We start from the raw sequence: 25,382 nt of genomic DNA, 5'->3' as shown, positions 1-25,382 counted from the left end.
GCATCCTGCCTAAATTTTGCAAGACAATCTGGGGGCCAGGTGAGACCTATGAAGAATCTTTAACTGCATAGCATGGGTCCTGTTACGTATTTAAATCTTCCTTGCATTCTCACAAGTGTCCTCCCAAATTTCCTGAGTGATCTCCACCCCGAACTCGCTCTCCCAGACCTCCTGTAATCACTCGATGTCACCTGAGGAACCTCTCCCCAATAAATGATAGAGAGTACTCACCGAAAGAGTGGTCTTAGCCTGAAGCACCTTCTTTTCCATATCAGATCTATAATCCTCAGTCAGAGGTGTAGTTTCTTTTCGGATAAAGTCTCTGATCTGAAAAGGTCCCTGTCGATAATCCATACTTATGAGTTATTTGATCAAATGACATTAACATTTCATCTTCAAAAAGGTCAGTCAAACAAGAGACTCCCCTGCCAGCCCAGGACTTAAACCTGGGATCCATTGTTTCTGCCCGGAAAACTGGCATATCAACAATGTGTGTATGGAAAGATGTTTTAGACATTATTACCCTTCATCTGTTTCATTGCCCTACATGCTTTGATAGTATTACTAACTATTGGATTGTGGCAATATTCCACAACTATTCTCATCTTGTCCAGAAACAACAGGTTAATAAGAGGACACTTTGCCTGGGAGGCCTTAATGTCCAACCATATCGACGCCGAGTCCTCACAGGCCCAATCACTCCCAAAAGATAGAAGGGAGCTCAATTGATATCTTCTGGCGTCCAGGAGATCCACTCCTCCCAACCCAGAGATATTTGCAATTTCATAAGCCTGATAAGGGGCCACTTATGGCCAGCCATTTAATTTCCGAAAGGTTTGTCTAGAAAAAAGCAAGGGAACATCCGCACAGGGTAAAATAAGGGAGGAAGAACATTCATTTTAATAAGAGCAACTCGACCTAACCTAATATTGGAAGGACCCCCCTAGCTTAGATGGTCTTGTTTAATCTTGTCAAACAAATGGACAAAATTAGCCTTGAATAACTGATCAAAACTAGGAGTAACAGAGAGGCCCAAATAAAGAAAGCCACCCTGTACCCATTTAAAGGGGATCCCACCTTCAACGTCCAATATTCCCCGAGGACTCTTCCCCCCCCCCCCCCCCTCCCCCCCCCCCCCCCAAAGCATAGCCTCCAAATTTGAAAAGTTGATCTTGTAACCTGAGAAACAGCCAAATGAATTAATATGTTGTGTCAAATAGTGTATGGAAACTGCCGCTTTCAAAAGGAAAATGAGAGCATCATCTGCATTTAATGTGATCCTATGCACCTTCGATCCTACTTTTGGGGCAGCTATATTAGGGTCCCCATGAATGGCCTCTGCCAGCAGTTCAATCACCAATGTGAGGAGCAAAGGTGAGAGGGGACAGCCTTGCTGACTACCCTTACTAATGTTAAATTATCAGACCTTATATCATTAGTGAAAACTGCCACCAGAGGATCAGTGTAAAAGGCTCTTATCTGTCTAGGAAACACTTCACCCAGGCCAAACCGCTCCAGGGTATAAAAACAAGATGGCCATTCCACCCGGTCAAATGCCTTCTCCGCATCCAAGGAAACCACCAACTCTTGAACTGACCATTGCTGGCACACTTGAATCATGATAAGCAGTCTCCTAACATTATTAAAAGATCCGCGACCCTTTATAAAGCCCATCTGATCCTCCTTAACAATAGAAGGCAACACCCTTTCCAACCTCAATGCCAGAGTCTTTGATAAAATTTTAAAGTCAGAGTTTAAAAGCGAGATGGGTCTGTAAGAAGCACAGTCTTCTGGGGTCTTTCTTTTCTTGAGGGTAAAAAGAGACATTAGCTTCTCAAGGATGGTGGGAGGCAATCCCGATTATATAAATATTTATACGTGTCCAGCATCAGTCCTGACAGTATATTTACAAATGCTTTATAAAATTCACTGGGCAAGCCATTAGGGCCAAGCGTTGCCTCACCGCCTCCTGTATCTTGTGCTGTTAATGGAGCACCAAAGAGAGACGCCTGTTCAGCAGACACACCAAGAAGATCCACGTTCCTAAAAAGAAAGACTCCATCTTATCCCATCTGTCCTCACAGCATTCAGACTAGTAAAGTTCAGAGTAAAACCTCCGAAATGCCTCATTGATCTTTTTAGCATCATAAGTAAGAGTCCCATTGGGCGGCACGGTGGCACAGTGGTTAGCACTGCTGCCTCACAGCGCCAGAGACCCGGGTTCAATTCCCGCCTCAGGCGACTGACTGTGTGGAGTTTGCACATTCTCCCCGTGTCTGCGTGGGTTTCCTCCGGGTGCTCCGGTTTCCTCCCATAGTCCAAAGATGTGCAGGTCAGGTGAATTGGCCATGCGAAATTGCCCGTAGTGTAAGGTAAGGGGTAAATGTAGGGGTATGGGTGGGTTGCGCTTCGGCGGGGCGGTGTGGACTTGTTGGGCCGAAGGGCCTGTTTCCACACTGTAAGTAATCTAATCTAATCTAATTCCTTTCCCTAATAGAAGCAAAGGATGGGAGGCATTCTTCTTCCTGACCAAATATGCCAAGTACTTACCCAGCCTATCACCATGCTCAGTCTCTGCTTCGCAAAGGAAAGTTCCTTCCTTGCTGTACGCGTTAGCATGGAGTTTAAGACGGATCACAGAGCTATGATTCGCTGCAGCTTAGTCACTGACAGTCCACTGTAATATGCCATCTCAGCTGCCTTCAGTCGTGCCTTAAGCAGACGCTGCTCTCCCTTCTGTTGTTTCTGGCTGGCAGAAAATAAGCTAATTATCCTTCTACCATATGCCTTAGCAGGCTCCCAAAGAATGGACGGTTTAGTAGCTGTACCTGAGTTGGTGGCCAAAAAAAGCTTCAAATTCCCTAAAGTATTCTACAAACTTGCTGTTCTTGAGGATGAAGGGATCCATTCACCAGTACCGTGAGCCCATTGCAACACCCTTAATCTTAACCATAAATACACCACTGCATGATCAGAGATGGCAATATTCCCAATCAAATAGGATACCACCAAATCTAAAAAAGCTGCATGAGTTAGGAAATAATCAATCCTTGTGTGGTATTCATGAGGATTGGAAAAAAACATAAAATATCTGCCCGTAAAGTGTAAACTTCTCCAAACATCTACCAACCCATGTTCCACACAGAAATAATAATATGCCGCGAGGCCTAGGCCATCAGCTTAGTGCATCAGTCAGAAATTTAAGAGGGTGGGCCAGAGGACAATAGACGTTCAAAATACCCTATTCCTCACCATATATAAGGGCCTTAAAAGTAACAAACCGACCATACTCGTCTTTAATGCAATCTATTAAATGGGAGACCCTTCAGGACAAGTATTGCCACTCCCCTGCTCCTAGTAGTGAAAGATGAGAAAAACCCCAATCAAACCCACCCTACTGTAACTTCAAGTGTTCCTTGTCATTAAGATGAGTCTCCTGTATCACATCAACCCTCTCCTTTCTAAGGCTCAACAACACCTTTTTTCTTTTAATTGCCGAAATAATTTCTCTGTTATTCCAGGTGCACCATTTAAGAATGCTGCTAACAATCCTTTACAATCACCTTTGATTTGCCGAAAGGAAAAATTCGTCTCCCAACATGCTGAGCATAATCAAAAGGAGACTCACAGATTCAGTTTACAAAAAACCAAAAACAAACAAACACAAAAAGCACTTAATGGTGGACTCTGCCCCCTGCCCACAGAGGGCGCTTACATTTCCCACACAGACCCACATTCCCACTTGCTGCTCGAACAGCACCCCAAACCCAACCAGTGGAAGAAACCAAACAAAGGACATTGTAAACACAAAGGTATAAAAACAGTGAGCACTCAGCCAACCCCCCATAATATATCAAAACCACTCCAGCTTGGAGAGGAAAAAAAAACAACAACAACTTCTTTGGGAAAAGATTGAAAGTACAAGAAATAAAAGCAAGACAAAACAAAAAAAAACAGACATTATTGTCCATGTCCATAAATACAGCTACATTATTTTAAAATATCCAAGAAGTTTTTTGCTTGCTCCAAGGAATGAAACGAGCGCACAGCCTCCTCGTAAGTAATACGAAGCACCGCTGGGTATCTCATCGAATATTGAATACTGAGGTCCTTGAACCTTCTCTTAACCTCATCAAACGATTTCCTCTTTGTGAATCATTGCTGCAAAAAGGTCCTGGAAAATATTATCTTAGTTCCCTGATAGGTCAGGGCCTGCGGATCTCTTCCCCACCTTCTAGAAGTTTCCATGACTCTGCTTGTCCTTGTAACATTGAAATCGTATCAGAACCGGTGTGGGTGCTGACCCTGACTGGATCTGCGCATTGCAACCCAGTCAGCTCTGTCACCCTTCACCCGGTCCACCTCTGCATCCCAGCCAAGAAATTGTGGCAGCCAGTCTTCAAACGAACTTGCTGGCTGCCCACCTTCTACTCCCTCCAGCAGACCAACAACTTGGATATTCTTTCTCCTACCTCTATTTTTCAAGTCATCGACTTGCTCAGTCAGGGCCCTGTTTCTCAAGGGCCTGGAACTGTCCCACCGAGGACTCAACCTCTGTCTCCGACACTGCGGTCCACCGCTCAACCTCTTCAAATCGCTTCCCAAGCCCTTCCAACTCCTCCTCATGCTTTTGCAGCATGGCGGAGATGGGCTCCAGTTGATTATGGGTCTCTTCCCTCATCTCCTGGATCAGCTGTCAGATCACTCTGAGTTCCTCCACAATGTTCTGCTGCACAGGTATTCTTTTCACAGCTGCCGAGGGAGCTGCAGCTGCTTCCCTAGCTGCAGTCTTAGGTCCTCCTGATGTTTTCGGCAAGTGTCCTGAGTCTTGAGACTTAGCCTTTTGCTTCCCCTTAGTCATTCGCACACGCTTGAAAAAGGATTTAAACTGTTGTATTACCGTTTAACAATAATTTTTTCCAAAAGCTTTATACACTGGGATGGGGTGCAGAGCTCAGTAAGGCTCAGATTGCTGCCATCTTGAATCTCTCCAGACCTCAATTCTTTAGTGATTCAGATATCTATCTAAATGCATCTTTAAATACTCTGTGATCTTGGTCCTCCAACTCTTGGGGTAGAAATTTGTTTGCATCTCAGTTTTAACTGAGTGTTCCATAATTCCGTAACCATTTCCCCTGTTCAAGACTCCTCCATAACAGACTCCTTCATAAGTGAAAACATCTGCTCTGTGTCTCTTTTACATAATTTGTTTTGATTGTGCCTTTGATCAGTACTCCCATGCCTCTTCTTCCATCCCTATGTTTTGAGAACACTATGTAGACAGGGCTTCTCAATGCCCATTCATTCTTGACTTAAACAAGGTTTCCATCATTGCCATGTTATCATAATTCCATGTGTCTATTTGTGGAATGTAAATCATCAGTCTTATCTACCATGACCTGGGCATTTATGCATAAGAGGTCCAAACCCAGCTTAGTTTGCCCTCATGTTCCCCATGTCAGATTTTTTTTTCCCCCCTTTTTCTGACCTACTCTCTCTTCTAGTACTCTCTCTGTTCTGGTCCTCACCTGCACCTTGTATCGCCTCTCTCGTACTTCATTCCTGTGTTGTTTTGCTTGCTAAATAATTTTCAACTACTGCCCTGTAGCTCTAGACCTGAAAGATCCGAGGCCCATTGAGGTGTAGCCTTCCATTTTATTTAGGTCCCTTTTTATACTAGAGTTGATCCTAATACCCTCGGAATCTGAATTAATTTATACACTACTCTTTCAACAAAACTCTTTCAACAAAACCAACTTATCCTACTACTCCTGTATATATTAATGGGTGGTATTGAGGATAATTCAGAAATTGCTACTTTTTTATATTTTCTCCCTAGGTCCTGAATATTACCTGTTGAACCTTAATCTTTCATCACACATGATTAGGTCTAACGTGATTAGGTCTAATGGCATCTGGGCTGTTACATATTGTCCTACATGCATTGTGTAATCAATGTTGTATGAGTATTGGTCATGAGAACTCACCTGATCATTTTCAGAAGGGATTTTTTTATATCCAATAGATTGGAACCATGTCTGAAATATATCACTGGCTAACCATGCTTTCTATATTCTCATCTAAAATCATTTATATTTACAAAATTATGAGGGGCACGGCTAAGATAAATAGACAAAGTCTTTTCCCTGGGGTTGGGGAGTCCAGAACGAGAGGGCATAGGTTTAGAGTGAGAGGGTGGTACGTATATGGAATGGACTGCCAGAGGATGTGGTGGAGGCTGGTACAATTGCAACATTTAAGAGGCATTTGGATGGGTATATGAATAGGAAGGGTTTGGAGGGATATGGGCCGGGTGCTGGCAGGGACTAAATAGGGTTGGGATATCTGGTCGGTATGGATGGTTTGGACTGAAGGGTCTGTTTCCATGCTGTACATCTCTATGACTCTATATACATGACAAACAAAAGTGGACCCTCACCAATCCCTGTGGAATGCCACTGGTCATAGGCCTTCAGTCCCAAAACAGCCCTCCACCATCACACTCTCTCTCTCCTGTCGTTAAGCCGATTTTGCATCCATTGGCAAGCTTACCCTGAATCCCATGTGATTATCGCATATACTCAAGTAATAGTTGAATTTTTTTGATTACTTTTTAAGGTTCAGTTTGAGTTTGATTATTATCTGGATACTACTTTTTCCTGGCTAAAATTCATGCCCGTCAAAATTCATACCATATCATTAGCAGAAGCACAAATGATCCCGAAACAAATAAAGAAAAAAACAACGAATTATGGTAATTCTGAAAACCCAGATCAGAGCACGACAGCCGGTGGACTGGAAGACCCGGAGCAGAGTGGGTTGACTGCCAGACTGGAGTGGAGCATGACAGCCAGCACACTGACTCATAAATATTGATCCATTATCTGTGAAGATCTAGGGTCAACTTTTACACAAGATTTATGGAAAATTCCAGTTTTTGTGGCCAAAAATAGGGTGTTGTGATTAACTTTATTAAATAATCTGCCATGCAGAACCTTGTCAAAGTTTTACTAAAGTCCAAATAAACAATGCCTACTGCTTTACTCTCATCAATCTTCTTTGTTACTTCCGCAAAAAAGCTTGATCAAGTTTGTGAGATACGATTTCCCTCGCACAAAGCTATGCTGACTATCCCTAAAAAATTCTTTGCCTCTTTGAATATGTATAAATCCTGTCTTTCCGAATCACTTCCAACAATATACCACCATAGAGGTCAGACACACCGGTCTATTGTTCCCAGGTTTTTCCTTACATCCCTTCTTAAACAAACATAACATTAGCCACTCTCCAGTCATTCAGCACCTCACCTGTATTTATTGATGATACAAAAGTAGTTTTCTGATGAATCAGGATGCAAGTCAGGGAACAACATCTCATTTTCTGTTTAGTCACTCTTTATAATCTTTCAGTCTCAATATTGAATTCCTCAATTTCAGCCCTGTCTGCATCATGCCTGTGATCTATTTTACTTACATATTTTTCTTGCTGTCTCCACACTCTTTCCCCCAAATTCTTATTTGTGTCTTGTTTACTCTGCTGTAATCAGATAGCACTCACCCTTTTGCATTCTTAATTTACTCATTGTACATGTTTCTCTCTTTCACCCCCTTTGTCTTTTGCACTGGACTTCTACATCATCTATTCCATTTTTGCCCCTCCACCATCTCTGTCAAGTATATAAAAATAATTTCTTCATAACTGAAAGTAGTTGAAAGAGTCATACTGACCTCAAAATATTACCTTTGTTTCTCACTCCACGAATGTTGCCAGACTTGCTGAGTTTCTGCTGCATTCTCTGTTCAGATTTCCAGCATCTGCAGTATTTAACTCTGAATGATTGTCTGTAGAAATATGAGTGTAATGTGTAAATTAAATTTGGGGAAAAATACAATGATGAAGCTGATATTTTCAGTGGAAGGTTGGCCATAAACTGGAAATGTAAGATTATAGCCTTTTTTTTAACAGTTCTAATTTTAAGCTCTCGCCTACAAACCAGAACTTAAATGGTATTTGTTCTTTGATCTTTTGTCCTTTTACAACTGGGAGAGTTTTAAGGTCATATTGACCTTAAATTGATATTTTCTCTCTTAGTCTTTTCTCATAGCTGTTGCATATGTTGAAGAAGTATGTCTAAAAATATTTATCATGACCATGGTTTGGTTTCATGCAGCTACTGAGCCAATTAAAAGGGAATCTTGAGGAAGAAAATCGACATTTGCTCGACCAGATCCAGACATTAATGCTACACAACAAGTCATTGTTAGAACAGAGCATGGAGAGCAAGGATCTGTTCCACGTGGAGCAAAGACAATATATGTAAGTAGAATGAAAAGTACTTTGTGTGATAAATAAAAGTACCAACTCCAGCCATACTGCAAATAATACTTTGTGTGCCATCATCCCATCACCTGAACATTGTAGGTTATGGCAAGGCGTTTGGGAGAATCACTTGAGATATCTTTCTCAATGTCAAGACCAAATGTTTTTGACCAGAGCCCAGATGCTGAGACAAAATTCTCACTCATGAGTGGAGGGGCCTATTAACAGCTCGTTATCAATTTCATTCTTACCTAATTTCACCTTTAATATTCAGGCTCCCATTCTTCCATCGAATAGAAAATGGGACACTAAAACTTACCAACATGAAAGTCAGAAAGAGTATCTCTCCCCTTGCTCCTCCAGACTTCCATTTTGGACATCCAGCAACAATGAAGCAATGCTTCATGGACGGTCAAACTCTGAAGTTATGGTACTCAAAACAAGTCCTAGAGGGTGTAAACTGGCTATATGGTAAATAAATTGTTGTTCCTCCTTGTGTTGAGTAGAAAACCAAGGACAGAAATGTTACCATGGGAGTAAGATAGTTTATTAAAAATCGCAAAAGCTAGAAGGTTGGAGTCATTCCCATGGGCAGAATACAGATGTTCAACAACGTGGTCATCCAGTCTCTGATTAGTCTTTGCGATGTAAAGGAGACCGCATTGTGAAAAGTGGATAAAGTTGACTAGATTAAAAGAAGTACAGGTAAAATGCAACTACACCTGGAAGGATCATCTTTTGCCATTTTTGCCACATCCAGCAGAATGCTACTGCCAAATGTATTTTGCTCTCCCCTCCACTGTCAACATTCCATCATTCCCTCTCTCACCCTGGTGCATTCTTTCCACACTCCTAACAATTCCTCACTCTCCCATGGTACTTTCCCAGCCAACCTCAGAAGGTGTAAAAGTTTGTCTATTAACTTCCTTCCTCCTAACCTTTGAAGTAAAGCAGCATTTAACTAGTACCTCTTTCAATTTAGCCCATTGTGGTTCTATGATGGATGAATTCTGAATCTTGCTTGTTGCAGTTGCTGCCATACAGCCTCTCAGACATGGCTGATGGCAGAAAGTGAATTTATATTTACAAAATGAAAACTTATTTATATGGAAATCTCACCTAACCACCTCTGGTTCCCAGGAAATCATCTCCTTTCATCAGAACGGGAGTAGTCCAGCCAGCCAACCAAGTCTGTTCTGCCATTAGACGTGATCATAGCTAATTGAACATTTGAATACCTCTTATCCACCCCTTCCCATAAGCCATTGATAATCAAAACTTTATCAACATGTGACTGTTTTCCCTGGAGTGTCGGAGGCTGAGGGCTGACCTTATAGAGGTTTATGAAGTCATGAGGGGCATGGTTAGGGCAAGGTCTTTTCCCTGGGATGGAAGAGTCTAGAACAAGAGAGCAGGGAATGATTTCAAAGGAACCTAAGATGCACCTTTTTCACACAAAAGGTGGTACATAACGGCACTCTGGCTCAGTGGTTAGCACTGCTGCCTCACAGCACCAAGGTCCCAGGTTCAATTCCAGCCTCAGGTGACTGTCTGTGTGGAGTTTGCACATTTTCCCCGTGTCTGTGTGGGTTTCCTCCAGGTGCTCCGGTTTCCTCCTACAGTCCAAAGATGTGCAGGTCAGGTGAATTGGCCATGAAAAATTACCTGTAATGTTAGGTGCATTAGTCAGACTGAAATGGGAGAGGGTGGGTACTCTTCGGAGGGTTGGTGTGGATTTGTTAGGCCGAAGGGCCTGTTTCCACACTGTAGAGAATCTAATCTAATCTAATCTAATCTAATCTAATCTAATCTAATAAATGGAATGAGCTGCCAGAGAGGTGGTGGAAGATGGGACAATTACAACATTTAAAAGGCATCTGGATGGGTATATGAATAGGAAGGGTTTAGAGGGATATGGACCAAGTGCTGGCAAATGGGACTAGATTAATGTAAGATGTCTGGTTGGCATGGGCAAGTTGGACCAAAGGGTCTGTTTCAATGCTGTACATCTCTATGACTCTATTTTAAATATATTTAAAGTCTGAGCTTCCACAAGCCTCTTGGATAGAGAATTCCAAAGATTCGCCACACTGAGTGAAAAATAATCTCTTCACCTCAGTCCTAAATGGAATACTCCTTATTTTTAACTTGTGCCCTCTGATTCTAGATGTCTCAACTAGGAGACATATCTTACCAAAGTCTACCCTTTCAATCCCATCCAGTATTTTACAATATGAATAGGATCACTATTTATCGTTGATTCTCTGCAGAATGTGGGTCCAGTTGGCCAAATTTCCTCTCTTCGAACAGCAATTCTGAGACCAAGTCAGGTGAACCTTGGTTGCGCCTTCTCCATGGCAGTAATATCTTTCCTGAGATAAGGAGACCAAAACTGCATACAGTACTCCAGGTGCAGTCTAACTGAACTCCTATATAATTGAAGCAAGATTCACTCCTCCTGTACTCAAATCCTCTTGCGATAAAGGCCAACATTCCGTGAGTCTTCCTAGTATCTTGCTGCATCAGCATGTTCTTCCAAGAACTTAAAGGATATACATATCTACACTTTTGCATATCTACACTTTTCAACCTCTCACCATTTAAGATATGGTGTGATTTGCCTTCTCTGGCTCCCAACACCTGATCTTCACCATGGGCATCCAGTCTGTCTGCCATGGTGAAGGCCTTCACGCCCTCTGTTTCTTCCTCTCCCACCGAACTAGCCAGTACCCCTTCGCCGACACACTCATTCAATTGGCAGAACTGGTCCTCACCCTCAACAACTTCTCCTTCGAATCCTCCCACTTGCTTCAGACCAAAGGGATAGCCACGGACGCCCGCATGGGCCCCAGCTATGACTGTCTCTTCATATGTTACGTGGAACAGTCCGTCTTCCGTAATTACATTGGTACTATTCTCCACCTTTTATTCCACTACACGATGACGGTATCAGTGCCACCTTGCACTCCCAAGAGAAGATTTAACAGTTCATCAACTTCACTAACACCTTCCATCCAGACCTTAAATTCATCTGGACCATCTTGGACAGCTCTCCCCCCTTCCTGGACCTCTCTGTCTCTATCTCTGGCAACTGACTCGACACGGACATCTATTTCGAACCCACTGACTCCCACAGTTACCTTGACTACAGCCCCTCCCACTCCCATACCCTTGTAAAACACAATCCTCTACTCCCAATTCCTCCACCTCTGCCGTATCTGCTCCCAGGAGGAGCGGTTCCATTCCCGGACTCCCAGATAGCCTCCTATTTCATGGACCACAATTTCCCCTCCCACATGATCAACATTGCCTTCCAGCCCACCTCTGTCCTTGAATCCCACCCCTCCAGTCACAAAAGGATAGAACCTCCCACTCCTCACCTTCCATCTCACTAATCTCCGGTAACAGCACATTTTCCTCTGCTATTTCCACTACCTAAAATCAGACCCCACCATCAGAGATATATTTCTATCCCCATCCTGATCTGCGTTTCACAAAGACCATTCCCTCCGTGACTCCCTCGTTAGGTCCACGCACCCCCACCAACCTTCCTGCACACCCGGCACCTTCCCTTGCTGCCACAAGAGGTGTAAAACCTGTGCCCACACCTTCCCCCCCCCCCCTCACCTCTGTCCAAAGATCTTTTCACATCGAGCAAAGATTTTCCTACACATCCACCCACCTCATCTACTGTGTCCGTTGCTCTTGATGTGGTCTCCTGTACATCGGTAAGACATCTCTCAGGCACACGCACCAAATCACCCTGTGGCCAATCAATCCAACTTCCTCTCCCATTTTTCCAAGGGCTTGCCTCTTCCAATGCCAAATCCAATTCAACCCAACCGATGACTCGAGGATAAACGTCTCACCTTCTGCCTTGGGACCCTCCAACCTCATGGCATCAACATCGGGCTTCACTAGTTTCCAAATCTCCCCTCCACTCATCTCCCAGATCAAACCCACCAACTCTGCACTGCTCCCTTGACCTGTCACCTACTACAATCGCCCCCCCCATCTGCATCTATCTATCGAATTCCCAACTGCATTCAACCCCCGCCCACTCCCACCCCCACCCCATCCCCACCCTACCCTACCCTCCTATTTATGTCTCAGCCCTTCCGCCCCCACACATTCCTGATGAAGGGTTTATAGCCAAAACATTGACTGTCCTGCTTCCTGGACGCTGTCTGACCTGCTTTGCTTTTCCAGCACCACACTTTTTGAATCTGAATCTCCAGCACCTACAGTCCTGAGTTTCGCCTATTGCAAATTCAGACCAGATTGGCAGAATCTCCTTTGCTCGTAGTCTGCTCTGTTGGACCCTGTCCACCAAGACTTCCAGCTCCCTATTAGCAAAATTGGGGACCAATTTCCTCTGTCTGCTATGTCCACAGCAAATGTCTACAACCACAGTTCATGACTGCCAGCACTGGACAAGGAACAGTGGACTTTTACATATGGTCCTGGCACCAGGGATGTCAGTACATCCCAGAAGTTGTTAGTGCTTCTGGCTACAGCAAGTAGGAAAGAGAGTGCCTTAGGAGTAAGATACAGCAGAGTAGGACACTTCAGCCAGATCTCATCAGCTCCATCGATTCCTATTTCTTTTGTTCTCTTTTTCTTCTTTTGTCTTTTTATCTAACCAGGAAGAGAATAGGACACCACAAAAATCAGCAAGGCAACCTTTATGTGGAACCACAGGAGATAGGGAAGATACTAAACCAATATTTGCATCAGTATTTACTGTGGAAAAGGACATGGAAGATGTAGAATATGGTGAAATAGATAGTGACATCTTGAAAAATGTCCATATTACAGAGGAGGAAGTGCTGGGTTTCTTGAAACACATACAAGTCCATATACCCCTAGGACCTGATCAGGTGTACCCTAGAACTCTGTGGGAAGCTAGGGAAGTGATTGCTGGGCCCCTTGCTCAGATATTTGTATCATCGATAATCACAGGTGAGGTGCCAGAAGACTGGAGGTTGGCTAACGTGATGCCACTATTTAAGAAAGGTGGTCAGGACAAGCCAGGGTATTATAGACCAGTGAACCTGACGTCAGTGGTGGGCAAGTTGTTGGAAGGAATCCTGAGGGACAGGATGTACATGTATTTGGAAAGACAAGGACTGATTAGGGATAGTCAGCATGGCCATGTGTGGGAAATGATGTCTCACAAACTTGATTGAGTTTTTTGAAGATGTAACAAAGAGGATTGATGAGGGCAGAGCAGTAGACGTAATCTATATGGACTTCAGTAGGTGTTCGACAAGATTCTTCATGGGACACTGATTAGCAAGGTTAGAGCTCATGGAATACGGGGAGAACTAGCCATTTGGATACAGAACTGGCTCAAAGGTAGAAGACAGAGGGTGGTAGTGGAGGGTTGTTATTCAGACTGGAGGCCTGCGACCAGTGGAGTGCCACAAGAATTGGTGCTGGGTCTACTACTTTTCATCTTTCATATAAATGATTTGGATGTGAGCATAAGAGGTATAGTTAGTAAGTTTGCAGATGACAAATTAGAGATGTAGTGGACAGCAAAGAAAGTTACCTCGGATAGCAACGGGATCTTGATCAGATGAGCCAGTAGGCTGAGGAGTGGCAGATGGAATTTAATTTCAATAAATATAAGGTGCAGCATTTTAGGAAAGCAAATCTTAGCAGGACTTATACACTTATTGCTAAGTTGCTAGGGAGTGGTGCTGAACAAAGAGAACTCGGGGTGCAGGGTCGTAGCTCCTTGAAAGTACAGTCGCAGATAGATAGGAAAGTGAAGAAGGCATTGGTATGCTTTCCTTTATTGGTCAGAATATTGAGTATAGGATTTGTGAGGTCATGTTGAGGTTGTATAGGACATTGGTTAGGCCACTGTTGGAATATTGCATGCAGTTTTGGTCACCTTTCTATTGGAAGGATGTTGTGAAACCTGAAAGGGTCCAGAAAAGATTTACAAAGATGTTGCCAGGGTTGGAGGATTTGAGCTATAGGGAGAGGTTGAATAGACTGGGGCTGTTTTCCCTGAAGCATTGGAGGGTGAGGGGTGACCTTCTGGAGGTTTATAAACTCATGAGGGACATGGATAGAGTAAATAGACAAGGCCTTTCCCCTGGGGTGGGGGAGTCCAGACCTAGACTAGATTGGGTTTGGATATCTGGTTGTATGGACGAGTTAGACCGAAGGGTCTGTTTCCGTGCTGTATATCGCTATGACTGTATGACTCACTCCTTGACCTCATGGCCTTGGAATTCTCAGCCTTGGAACTCCTGGCCTTAGCACAGACCCAACAAGGCGGTCTCTCGGCCAGCATGGTGATCTCTTAGCCCGGCCTGGTGTGCCAACCTTCCAGCAGCCCAGCGTGGTGTTCCTTTGACAGTCTGTGGCAGTCTTCGGTCCCGCGTGGCCTCAGTGTGAAATTCCAGTTTCAAGTTGATACTAGGTCAATCTCCTGGTCTCATGAGTCCTGAGGCGAAGCCAGGTGTGATCTGGAGCAAAGCCCAGTGCGGACTGGGGCCGTGGTGTCAATATGGACTGGGTCAGAAAACTGTTTCTCTGTAATTTTTCTTTCTCCATGTTATAATTTATTCCTAAATCTGCAATGCTGGACATTTTTTAACTCCTCTATTTTTCCAAGAACTGTAATCTAAAAAGCTATATCTTGGGACCTTTGTACCTATGATGGTACCATAAGCGGCAACTTGCGCACTTTTCACTCTACTCTTTTGAGTACATATGACAATAAAGTTAATTCTTATGGGTAGTTAATGAGGCAAGTTTGGGAAAGTTGTGCAAGAAAATGTGCTTAGCCTTGCAGAGAAAAACCCTCCACAAATCTTGACAAAAATTATACTTAGCCAGGATATGGAAAGATGCAACCAATGTCTCATCATCAGCACTGGAAGATAAGATCGATTTCCTCTACTATATTGATTTTGATACATTTCTAAAATGCAATCCAGAATTTCCTTAAGCTTGGCTATCTACCACATTCTGACTCTTCAAAATATTTATTGTCGGCATTGCGGGGGGAGGGGTTCTTATTGTCTTGCAATCATCACGGAAAGCACTGTTAATCAGAATTTGCATGAGTTTAAAGCATGGAATTGTCACCACAGAAAACAGTTGAGGTAGAGGTCATTGCATCTTTTAAGGGAAAAATAAGGTGAATATTTGAACCAGAGGAGTCTACAGGACTATGATGAAAGAGCTGAGTTGTGGAATTTTTTTGCTGCTGTATGGTAGTACAGGCTTAAATATTTCTGAAAAAGAGACCTGTTGCTAACACTTTTTGTTTTGCATTCATCTGGATAAACAAAATTATGTTAAGTTTGAAATGGTTACAACAATTTATATAAAGAAGAATAGGGATGGTGATTAGTTAACAACTCTAACTCCCCTGAAAATGTGTTGCTGGAAAAGCGCAGCAGGTCAGGCAGCATCCAGGGAACAGGAGAATTGACGTTTCGGGCATAAGCCCTTCTTCAGGAATGAGGAAAGTTTGTCCAGCAGGCTAAGATAAAAGGTAGGGAGGAGGGACTTGGGGGAGGGGCGTCGGAAATGTGATAGGTGGAAAGAGGTCAAGGTGAGGGTGATAGGTCAGACTGGGGTGGGGGCGGAGAGGTCAGGAAGAAGATTGCAGGTTAGGAAGGCGGTGCTGAATTCGATGGATTCGACTGAGACAAGGTGGCGGGAGGGGAAATGAGGAAACTGGTGAAATCTGAGTTCATCCCTTGTGGTTGGAGGGTTCCTAGGCGGAAGATGAGGCGCTCTTCCTCCAACCGTCGTTTTGTTGTGGTCTGGCGATGGAGGAGTCCAAAGACCTGCATATCCTTGGTGGAGTGGGAGGGGGAATTGAAATGTTGAGCCACAGGGTGGTTGGGTTGGTTGGTCCGGGTGTCCCAGAGGTGTTCTCTGAAACGCTCCGCAAGTAGGCGGCCTGTCTCCCCAATATAGAGGAGGCCACATCGGGTGCAGAGGTTGCAATAGATGATGTGTGTGGAGGTGCAGGTGAATCTGTGGCGGATATGGAAGTTTCCTTTGGGGCCTTGGAGGGAGGTGAGGGGGGAGGTGTGGGCGCAAGTCTTGCACCTCCTGCGGTTGCAGGGTAAGGTGCTGGGAGTGGAGGTTGGGTTGGTGGGGGGTGTGGACCTGACGAGGGAGTCACGGAGGGAGTGGTCTTTACGGAATGCTGATAGGGGAGGGGAGGGAAATATATCCTTGGTGGTGGGGTCCGTTTGGAGGTGGCAGAAATGACGGCGGATGATGCGCTGAACATGGAGATTGGTGGGGTGGTAGGTGAGGACCAGTGGGGTTCTGTCCTGGTGGCGGTTGGAGGGGCGGGGCTCAAGGGCGGAGGAGCGGCAAGTGGAAGACATGCGGTGGAGGGCATCGTCGACCACGTTGGGGGGGAAATTGCGGTCCTTGAAGAAGGAGGCCATCTGGGTTGTGCGTTTTTGGAACTGGTCCTCCTGGGAGCAGATGCGGCGGAGTCGAAGGAATTGGGAGAATGGGATGGCGTTTTTACAGGGGGCAGGATGAACTCTGGCCAAAGCATTATTACGGAGAAAGCAACGGGACTCCTCACATTTCTGGGTAATTCAGAAAATGCAAAAGGCTTCAACATCTTCCATTTCTTCATACATCCTGACATAAGAAATGACATAAATTCAAGTATTGAGTTGCATTACAAGCTTGATTAATTATCTTAAATTTGTTCGCAAAGTTATTTGTGTATTCAGGATTGTTAAGCAAGTGCTGCCTAGTTGCAGAATCACAACTGACAATGAATAGTTTGCTTCAGATTCTGCAAGCATGGACTGACTGAATCTGTACTCTGCCTATTATGAACAATTAGAGGAACATATTTGATATGAGCAGTGGCTCATTGGAATGTATGGTCTGCATACCTGGTATCACCCTTGCTGAAATTCATAAGCTCAGTTTTTTGACTGGCAACAAATGGTATTTCGAATGCTATCCAATTGCTGCACGGTGACACACTGACTAAGCTTAGAGGGAACATTGCGTAAAACCATTCTTCTTACTCTTACCTCCTCCTTGGATGTTTCCATGCTCAGACATTTTCAAACTTCGATAAATGAACAAAAAGTTCATTTGAAATTTTGTTAGAAAAGCAATATGTTTTGCGTAAGTGGAGTGAGGTCTTTTAAATAAGATCTTTGAACGATTGTATACAAATAAAAAACAAAATTAGGAATCATCATTTTGTCTTTCTGTCTTAGTGATAAATTGAATGAACTTCGACGACAGAAGGAGAAACTTGAAGAGAAGATTATGGATCAGTATAAATTTTACGAACCATCTCCACCTCGAAGGTATGAACAAAATTTATTTGCTGTAAATGAAATATTCTTTTTAAAAATGTGATTTCAATTGATGCATTCATTTTATACAATTTAGCTATGTATAAAATTACTAATTTGATTTTTTTTACTTGTAATATTCAAATGATTTAAATGTATTTTGGATATATAATTTGAACGTTGTAGTAAAACACAAGTTACAATGTGGAGGGATAGTTCATGAATAATTTATTGTTTGCCTCTTTACACATCTGATTATGGCTACTATTGATGCAGAGATCCACTCCTTTCTTCCAGACGGGGGAATTGGATTGCAATAAAGATGAAGAAATTAATAAAACACAAAAAGGAGGGAAACCGAGAACGCATCAAATCTCTCTCAAGCACTCCAACCAGGTCAGAATCAAGTGATGGATTCCTTCAGTTGCCTCATCAAGATAGTCAAGATAGCTCTTCTGTGGGTTCTAACTCTCTTGAAGATGGTCAGACAATGAAAAAGAGCAGCAGTGAGTATACACCTATTTGATACTGTTTCAAAGAAAAAATATAATTTACCATGATGATAAAACAAAGATCCATATGTGAATTGTAAAAAGAATAATGGATCAAAATTGTTTTGTTTTAGTGTTAAATTCTTAAGTAAAATTTCAGCAGCATAAATGTAAGAATTTTGATTGTAAACTGATTCTATATGTTCATTGTTCTTTAAAACTTTGTAATTAAATGCTTGTATTTTAAAAGGTTCAATAAACTCTCAATGGTAAGCTTTTATTAAAACATTGGACATAGTTTTCCCAAGCCTTGAGTGACATGGACAATGGCAGAATGTGAGAAAATATATTGAGGATCAAAAAAATTATGTTTGAAGCTGAGAAAAGAATTTCCCATTATGATTTAAACATTGAGATTCAAGTCTCATTGATAAGTGGCAACTACCTTATTTCTATGTATTCATATCCAATTAGTACACCTCATTTCTATGCAAGTTGCAATTTTCCCAATGTCTCCCAAGAAACTAAATGATAACAATCCCTGGCATGAATATCAGTGGTTATCTGTTGAAGGAGCTTGCCACTTGCTTCTCTGGGCCTTCATTTAAGCATCCCTTCATTAATATGTTTTTGAGTGCACCTTTGACAGAGTCCTTCTCCACCTTTTATCCACCATGGTCAGCATTAGCAACTACCAGCTTCTCTACATTATCATAGCTGATCTACGATCAATTTACAATCCACTTCAGCCTTTCAAGGCTTTGGAGCTGAGGGACACCTTTTGACTTGCATGCTCCTGCCAAGTCACTTGACATGCAGGGGGACATAGCCATCTCATGCAACTACATAGGGTACATCTTATGACAGCTTAATTTCTTAGTGCTAATTCGCTTTTGCACTCATTTGGAAGTTTCCAACCCCTGTGGATTGCAATTTTTTTATAGCCAGGAAGAGTTGGTGGTTGTGGAAGATGATGTGGTTAAGAGCTATTGACTGCACATGCTATGTGTAATAGTGTGGCTAGTGGTCTATGAGCGATGATGAGGTTTGTGTGCAGCAGCAGAGTGAGTGGTCGCAGAGAAAACATGTTGTCGGAGTGAAGACCATTGATCTTTTTCTAGACTGTTGTGCATTCTTTCAGACATGCTGTGGGCTCCTCTGGTGTTCCACTGGGTAATATGACCCTCCCCTCAACCATCCTGTCCTCCAGGACCCTATCTGGAAAGTGTGTTGGCAGCTTACCTTTCTGAAACATTTTGGTTTGTCAAGGAGACTGTGTATGTGGTAATTGGCTTGCAGCACCTGAAATGGAGTACAGCTGATCTTGAATTATGGTGCCAGCAGCCTGTACACCAGAAACTTTTGCTAGTGCTGGGAAATTCACTCTTCAATTTAGACAAAAGAGGCCAGTTGCATAATTAATGAGGTGAGGACTGGAAAATAGCTTGAGAAAAGTTCGAAGCCATGTTGGGACACCTGCCATGAAACTTCCCAAAAATAATACTTTGTCTAAAAATGGAAAATCCAGCCCATTACCTTAAGATCATGGTTGTTTACTTTTGTGAATATTTAGTACTAATATATAAGGACCTGTATGCAACCTTTTTTTTGTACGGTTCTTCAAATGTTATAGAAACTTCCGTTCAATAGAATATGTACTGTTCATTGTAACGTTTGTATATTAGTAATAATCAGAATGAACAGCTGAAACTTAAGCATGTTTGTTACTGTCTCTAGTTTCAGCATTTAAATTCCATCTGTTTTCCCTCCCTCTTCTTTGTTTTCACTTACCAATTTCCTTTCTGTCACATGCTGTGAAATAAAAGTGGCTGCACTGAAAAGGCTGCCCTTTATGAGGAACAGACCAAAGGATAAAGACAAAATGAAGGCCCTGTATCGCCGCTCCATGTGTAAGACTCAATTCAATTTCTCAAATGGTTGTGGTAGCTTTCATCACTTAACCTTTATTAATTATTCCCTATGCTTTCCTTTGTATGTCCCTTTGTTTATACTTTTGTTCTAACACCATATTTAAACTAGACTTCATCTTGTATGTCATTATCATGAAAATATGTATGCATTTATATGTAGGATATGTACAAATGTCAAAAATATTTACAAATAATTCCTTATTGTAGCATTATTATGGAACAGTACATAAAAATTGCACGTGAAAACAGATTCTGTCTATTAGTTGATTGAAAGAATATTGATATAATTAATTCTAAAGAATCAATAATCCAGTATTGTTTTCAAACCAGATTTCAAGCTTCAGGGCATGAAATTAGCAGCAATTTCCCCTCCATTCTGCTACCTTAACATTGCCAAAGAGCTCTACATGATAGGCAGCTTTCATTCCAGATAATAAAGTTGGGAGACATTATGCAAAATCTGCACTAAGAATTTCTGTAATTTTAACCTAGATACAAAATTATGAATTAATTAATTGATGTTCTGCTTCTGTGAGTTTCAATTAGTTCTGCATTAATCATTTATAAATAAAGATGTTTAAGGGATGAACTATTAGCATTTTTATCCTAAAATATTCCCTAATAGATGCAGTAAATTTTGTACAACAGTACCAACTCAGTTTGTAAATTTTATTTGGGGTACTAGGAAATTTCCTTCCACTGAGTTAACTGTTATAATGTTTTGATATGTGAAGTATATTACCCTGATTTTGTGGTCAATAATGAACAAACAATATTAACCATTAATTACACTTAACTCCTCTCCAGAGATTTCATGTGGCCGCTTGCACTATGGTTTGTGATGATGAGTTATTAAAAACAGCGCTGCGTCCTGTAACATGGGATCTTGAACCTGAATATGTAACAGTGTTTCATTTAACCAGATTAAAGAATTATCACTGAAATAGAAAGAGCAAGAAAATCATTAACCCTGACTTTAGAAACGTGCAATTGTTTCACAATTTGTGGTACGCCCTCACACATCCAGATTTACATAAGCAAAAACAAAACTCATGTACCACCACTTCCCAATGATGTTAGCAGCAAGTTGCCCTCCAGCCTGTTTCCTTAACAAAACCATAGGGCTCTGCACATGATAGGAAACATAATAAATGGTGCAGACATTTGGTACATGCAGCTTGATCTTTGAAAATCATAGAATCTCTACAGTGTGGAGGCAAACCATTGGCATCAAGTTCTCACCAACCCTTCGAAGAGCATCCCACCCAGAACCCCACACCCAACCCTGTCTCTGTAACCCAGCATCCCATGGATATTTCACCTAGTCTGCACATCCCTGGACACTATGGACAATTTAGCATGGTCAATCCAGCTAACTTGCATGTCTTTTGGACTGTGTGAGAAAACCGGAACACCCAGAGGAAACCCACGCAGAATGTGCAAACTCCACACTGTCAGTCACCCGTGGGTGGAATCAAATTCAGTTACCCACGCCTGTGAGGCAGCAGTGCTAACCACTGAACCATCATGCCACCCTACAGTCAAATTCCTCTTGAAGGAAGGTTCCACAAAATATTTGCTGCAATTGGAATTTGTGCTAACTGAATATCAGGGTGCAAAAGTATACAGAATGATCAGTGCATATCTCGAGGTGTTAGTGATACATGTGAACATGTGGAGAGATCTGAAAGCTCCAGATGAGATCAGGAATATCTGAAACATCATGCTCAGAAGGGAAACAGAGAAAATGACAAGGAAACTTCACTCCCAGAGCTTGGGCACCTGGATATTGAAACAGTGGTACTCTTATCTGGCAAGCAATAGTGAATATGTTGTCCATGACATGTTCTACCCAAAATATAACCAACCTCTTATGCTGTTCAGCATCCGACTCTCCATTACTCATCCAGCAGGACACCCTGAGACAAAGGACTCTCGTTAAACGTCCAGACATTTTACGTCAGCCTTAGACCTCCTAATCTGCAAGTGTCATGCCCAATTTGCACTGTTTCAATATATCTCCAGCTTTTTAGTTATGACTGACACAGTAACCAGATTCAATGCCTCATAATTGCTGGCGTTTTGTCCTGTCTCTTGTAGGATATAATAGATTGGAGAAAATCAAAATGAATGAATAATTCTTATTATACAGACTTCTGTCCCACATTTCACTAAATAACAGGAGTCAGAGATGTGGGCAATATTCTGTCAGAGAATGCTATCACTGAGTCAAGTTTAATACTTAATGAAGTTATTCATTTTAAATGACATGGGACAGTTTTCTCATGTATTCTGTCTATTTAGATGATGTAGTCATTCAGTTTAGCATTTTGTGCTCACCTGTGAGCTGTTTCTCAGTAGGTAACGTTCTTGAATGTTAAGACAGAGGGTTATGGATTCAACAATTGATCACAAAATCGAGGCTGACGTTACAATGTGACACTCCTTCAGCAATGTCAAATTGAGGATCAGTCGGCAGTCTCAATGGTATCGTGGCACTCTGAGGAAAAGCAAGTGGGTTTTTCTTAATGAAGCAGACACAGAAATTGTTGGAGAAACTAGCAGCATCTGTGAAGAAAAAACTGTTAATATTTCGAGTCTAGTGACCCTTTAGAACAGACAGTAGCTAGGTAAAGGTAGCATTATACTGATGACGAGGTAGGGCAGAAAAATTGTTTTTGGGATTGTTGATAGTAAGGCAGGGAAGAAGAGAGGGTAGATAAGTGATAATGGGGGCATAGTAGTGTTAGAAAATGGGTTTCTTTCAGTAGAACTGAAAATGTGTCGCTGGAAAGGCGCAGCAGGTCAGGCAGATCAGTAGAGTCCACTTATGTCATGACAGCAGCTATAGTGCAGGGTTGAGTTATAGATATGGAAGGGAGTGATCATGCTCTAAAATTCTTAAACTCCGAATTGTTCCAGAAGGCTATAAAGTCCCCAAGTGGAAGATTACATGTTGTTCTTCCAGCTTGTGTTGAACTTTACTGGACCACTACAGGAGACCTGAGACAGCTGGCATGGGAACACAGTGTGTTGAAGTGGTGGGGAACTGGAAGCTCATTGGCCTCGAAATGTTAACACTCTTTTCTCTTCAGAGATGCAGCCAGACCAGCCAAGTTTCTCCAGATATTTCTGTTTTAGTTTGTTTCAGATCTCCACCATCTGTGGTTATTTGTTTTATTTTAGACTTTTTCGTAATGTCCTGGTAAAGCATTTCTCACCCGCATCATGCTTCAGATTATTCTTACATTATTTTTATGGTTTTACATGTTATTACATGGTTTTTATGCACACATTGTCTGCCACATTTTCTGGATACAATAGTGACTATATTTCAAAATACAATTAATTATTTGTCAAGTGATTTTGGATGTCTGGAGATTGTGAAAATTGCTATATGGATATGTTTCTTTTCTCTTCAGACCTATTCTCTGACTTCTACTTTTTGGACTGTGAATTTCTCATTATTGTCATGCTTGCTTCTGTGAGTGCAGCTCCAACAACACTCAAGAAGCTTGACACCATCTAGGACAAAGCAGCCCACTTGATTGGCATTAATTCCACAAGTATCCACTTCCCCCTCACCTCCACCGACAGTCTGTAGCAGCAGTGTATTATCTACAAGGTGCACTGCAGAAATTCATCAAAGTTCCTCAGACAGCAACTTCCAAAACGACAACTACTTCCATCTAGAAGGAAAACGGCAGCAGATATTTATGGAAACGCTACCACTTTCAAGTTCTCCTCCAAGCCACTCATGATCCTGATGTGGAAATATACTCCATTGTTCCTTTGCTGTCACTAAATCAAAATCCTGGAATTCCCTCCCAAATGGCATATTAGGTCAACCCACAGCAAGTGGACTGCCGCAGTTCAAGAAGGCAGCTCATCACTACCTTTTTAAGGGCAACTAGGGATGGGGAATAAATGCTGACAAGCCAGCAATGCCTACATCCCACAAATGAATAAATAAATAAATCTTCCATTATGCATTTTTTCCAAGCACTCTTTGTTTTGTGCATTTTCTGATATTCCTCTCAGTAAGTCCCAATTCTTAACTTGGTTACAGATTTATCCAGTCAGTTTCTTCTTTATCTTCCATTTAGTTCATTTATCAACCTATTTAAAGTTATGCTTGCAAATAAATCTGACCCAGATATTTCTGGGAATGTTTGTATCCTGCATATCACGTTCTGCCTTTAAAGGTCCTTCACTTAGTTCCATTGAATAATCTCTTCTGATTTATTTGATATATTTGTATTATTTAATACAGAGGGTTTCCTCCGGGTGCTCTGGTTTCCACCCAGAGTCCAAAGATGTGCAGGGTCAGGTGAATTGGCCATACTAAATTGCCCGTAGTGTTAGGTAAGGGGTAAAATAAAAGTGGGCGGCACGGTGGCACAGTAGTTAGCACTGCTGCCTCACAGCGCCTGAGACCCGGGTTCAATTCCCGCCTCAGGCGACTGACTGTGTGGAGTTTGCACATTCTCCTTGTGTCTGCGTAGGTTTCCTCCGGGTGCTCCGGTTTCCTCCCACAATCACAAAAGATGTGCAGGTCAGGTGAATTGGCCATGCTAAATTGCCTGTAGTGTTAGGTAATGGGTAAATGTAGGGGTATGGATGGGTTGCGCTTCGGCGGGTCGGTGTGGACTTGTTGGGCCGAAGGGCCTGTTTCCACACTGTAATGTAATCTAATCTAATCTAATCTAATCAAATTAGCCTCTTTAAAATTATGTACCTGATTCTCATTTTTGGGAATTATCAAATTTCAAATCATGTTAAACATTTTCTCATTTGTTGGTTACTACATGCAATTTCTTATACATTTTCTGGTCCATTAAACAAATACCAGGAATTGAAGTTTCGCTTTGGGGGGTCTAAACAGAAGTTAGAGGTTTATCAGGTGTGGGATCTGAGCCTGAGGGAAAAATGTCATTTTCACTGATGTCCCAGCCAAAATCCAACAAATTACCCTGGAATCTCTGCCTATTTAACAGCAGCAACCAGTCACTCAATGCAGGAATGCCAATCAGAGTTTCCAGCTTGACAGGAGCAGCAGACTGCAATAAAATGCAAATAACTATGATGGTGCTTCAATATAAAGATGTTCTCATCAACTTTTCAAAATATTCAATAGAAAAACAGCATTGGGAGGATGAAAGGGCAGAATCCTCTAAACAATGACCTTTGTACCCGCATGCAGGCATGGAAGGCCTATTGGCCTGCTTGGAGCACTGGCACACCTGCTGCCGAATGCACAACTCAATTAAACTGACCCCATAGGATCAGGAAACTGGAGTCTGACTGAAAAATCTAAA

The 25,382-nt window shown here is 42.3% G+C and overlaps 1 protein-coding gene across 11 annotated transcripts in view; it reads left to right on the top strand.

Moving 5' to 3' along the window:
- The window catches only part of ccdc88ab (coiled-coil and HOOK domain protein 88ab), a 399,202-nt gene that overhangs the window by 298,957 nt on the left and 74,863 nt on the right, over positions 1-25,382 (top strand). For 9 of the 11 annotated variants that reach the window (XM_043696005.2, XM_043696000.2, XM_043696008.2 and 6 more), the window contains 4 exons: positions 8,171-8,316; positions 17,562-17,654; positions 17,919-18,148; positions 19,960-20,043. In XM_043696005.2, the coding sequence (XP_043551940.1) occupies positions 8,171-8,316; positions 17,562-17,654; positions 17,919-18,148; positions 19,960-20,043 (553 nt within the window). The remainder of the gene's footprint in view (positions 1-8,170; positions 8,317-17,561; positions 17,655-17,918; positions 18,149-19,959; positions 20,044-25,382) is intronic. The other 2 variants (XM_043696002.2, XM_087991393.1) reach the window with 1 other exon arrangement.

This window comes from Chiloscyllium plagiosum, unplaced genomic scaffold (genome assembly GCF_037043375.1).
Source record: "Chiloscyllium plagiosum isolate Xiang-an unplaced genomic scaffold, Cpla_swu_hap1 HiC_scaffold_10, whole genome shotgun sequence".
In the NCBI taxonomy this organism is placed as follows: Eukaryota; Metazoa; Chordata; class Chondrichthyes; order Orectolobiformes; family Hemiscylliidae; genus Chiloscyllium; species Chiloscyllium plagiosum.
Note: the sequence above shows the minus strand (reverse complement) of the source record. Positions and strands in the feature narration are given on the sequence as shown.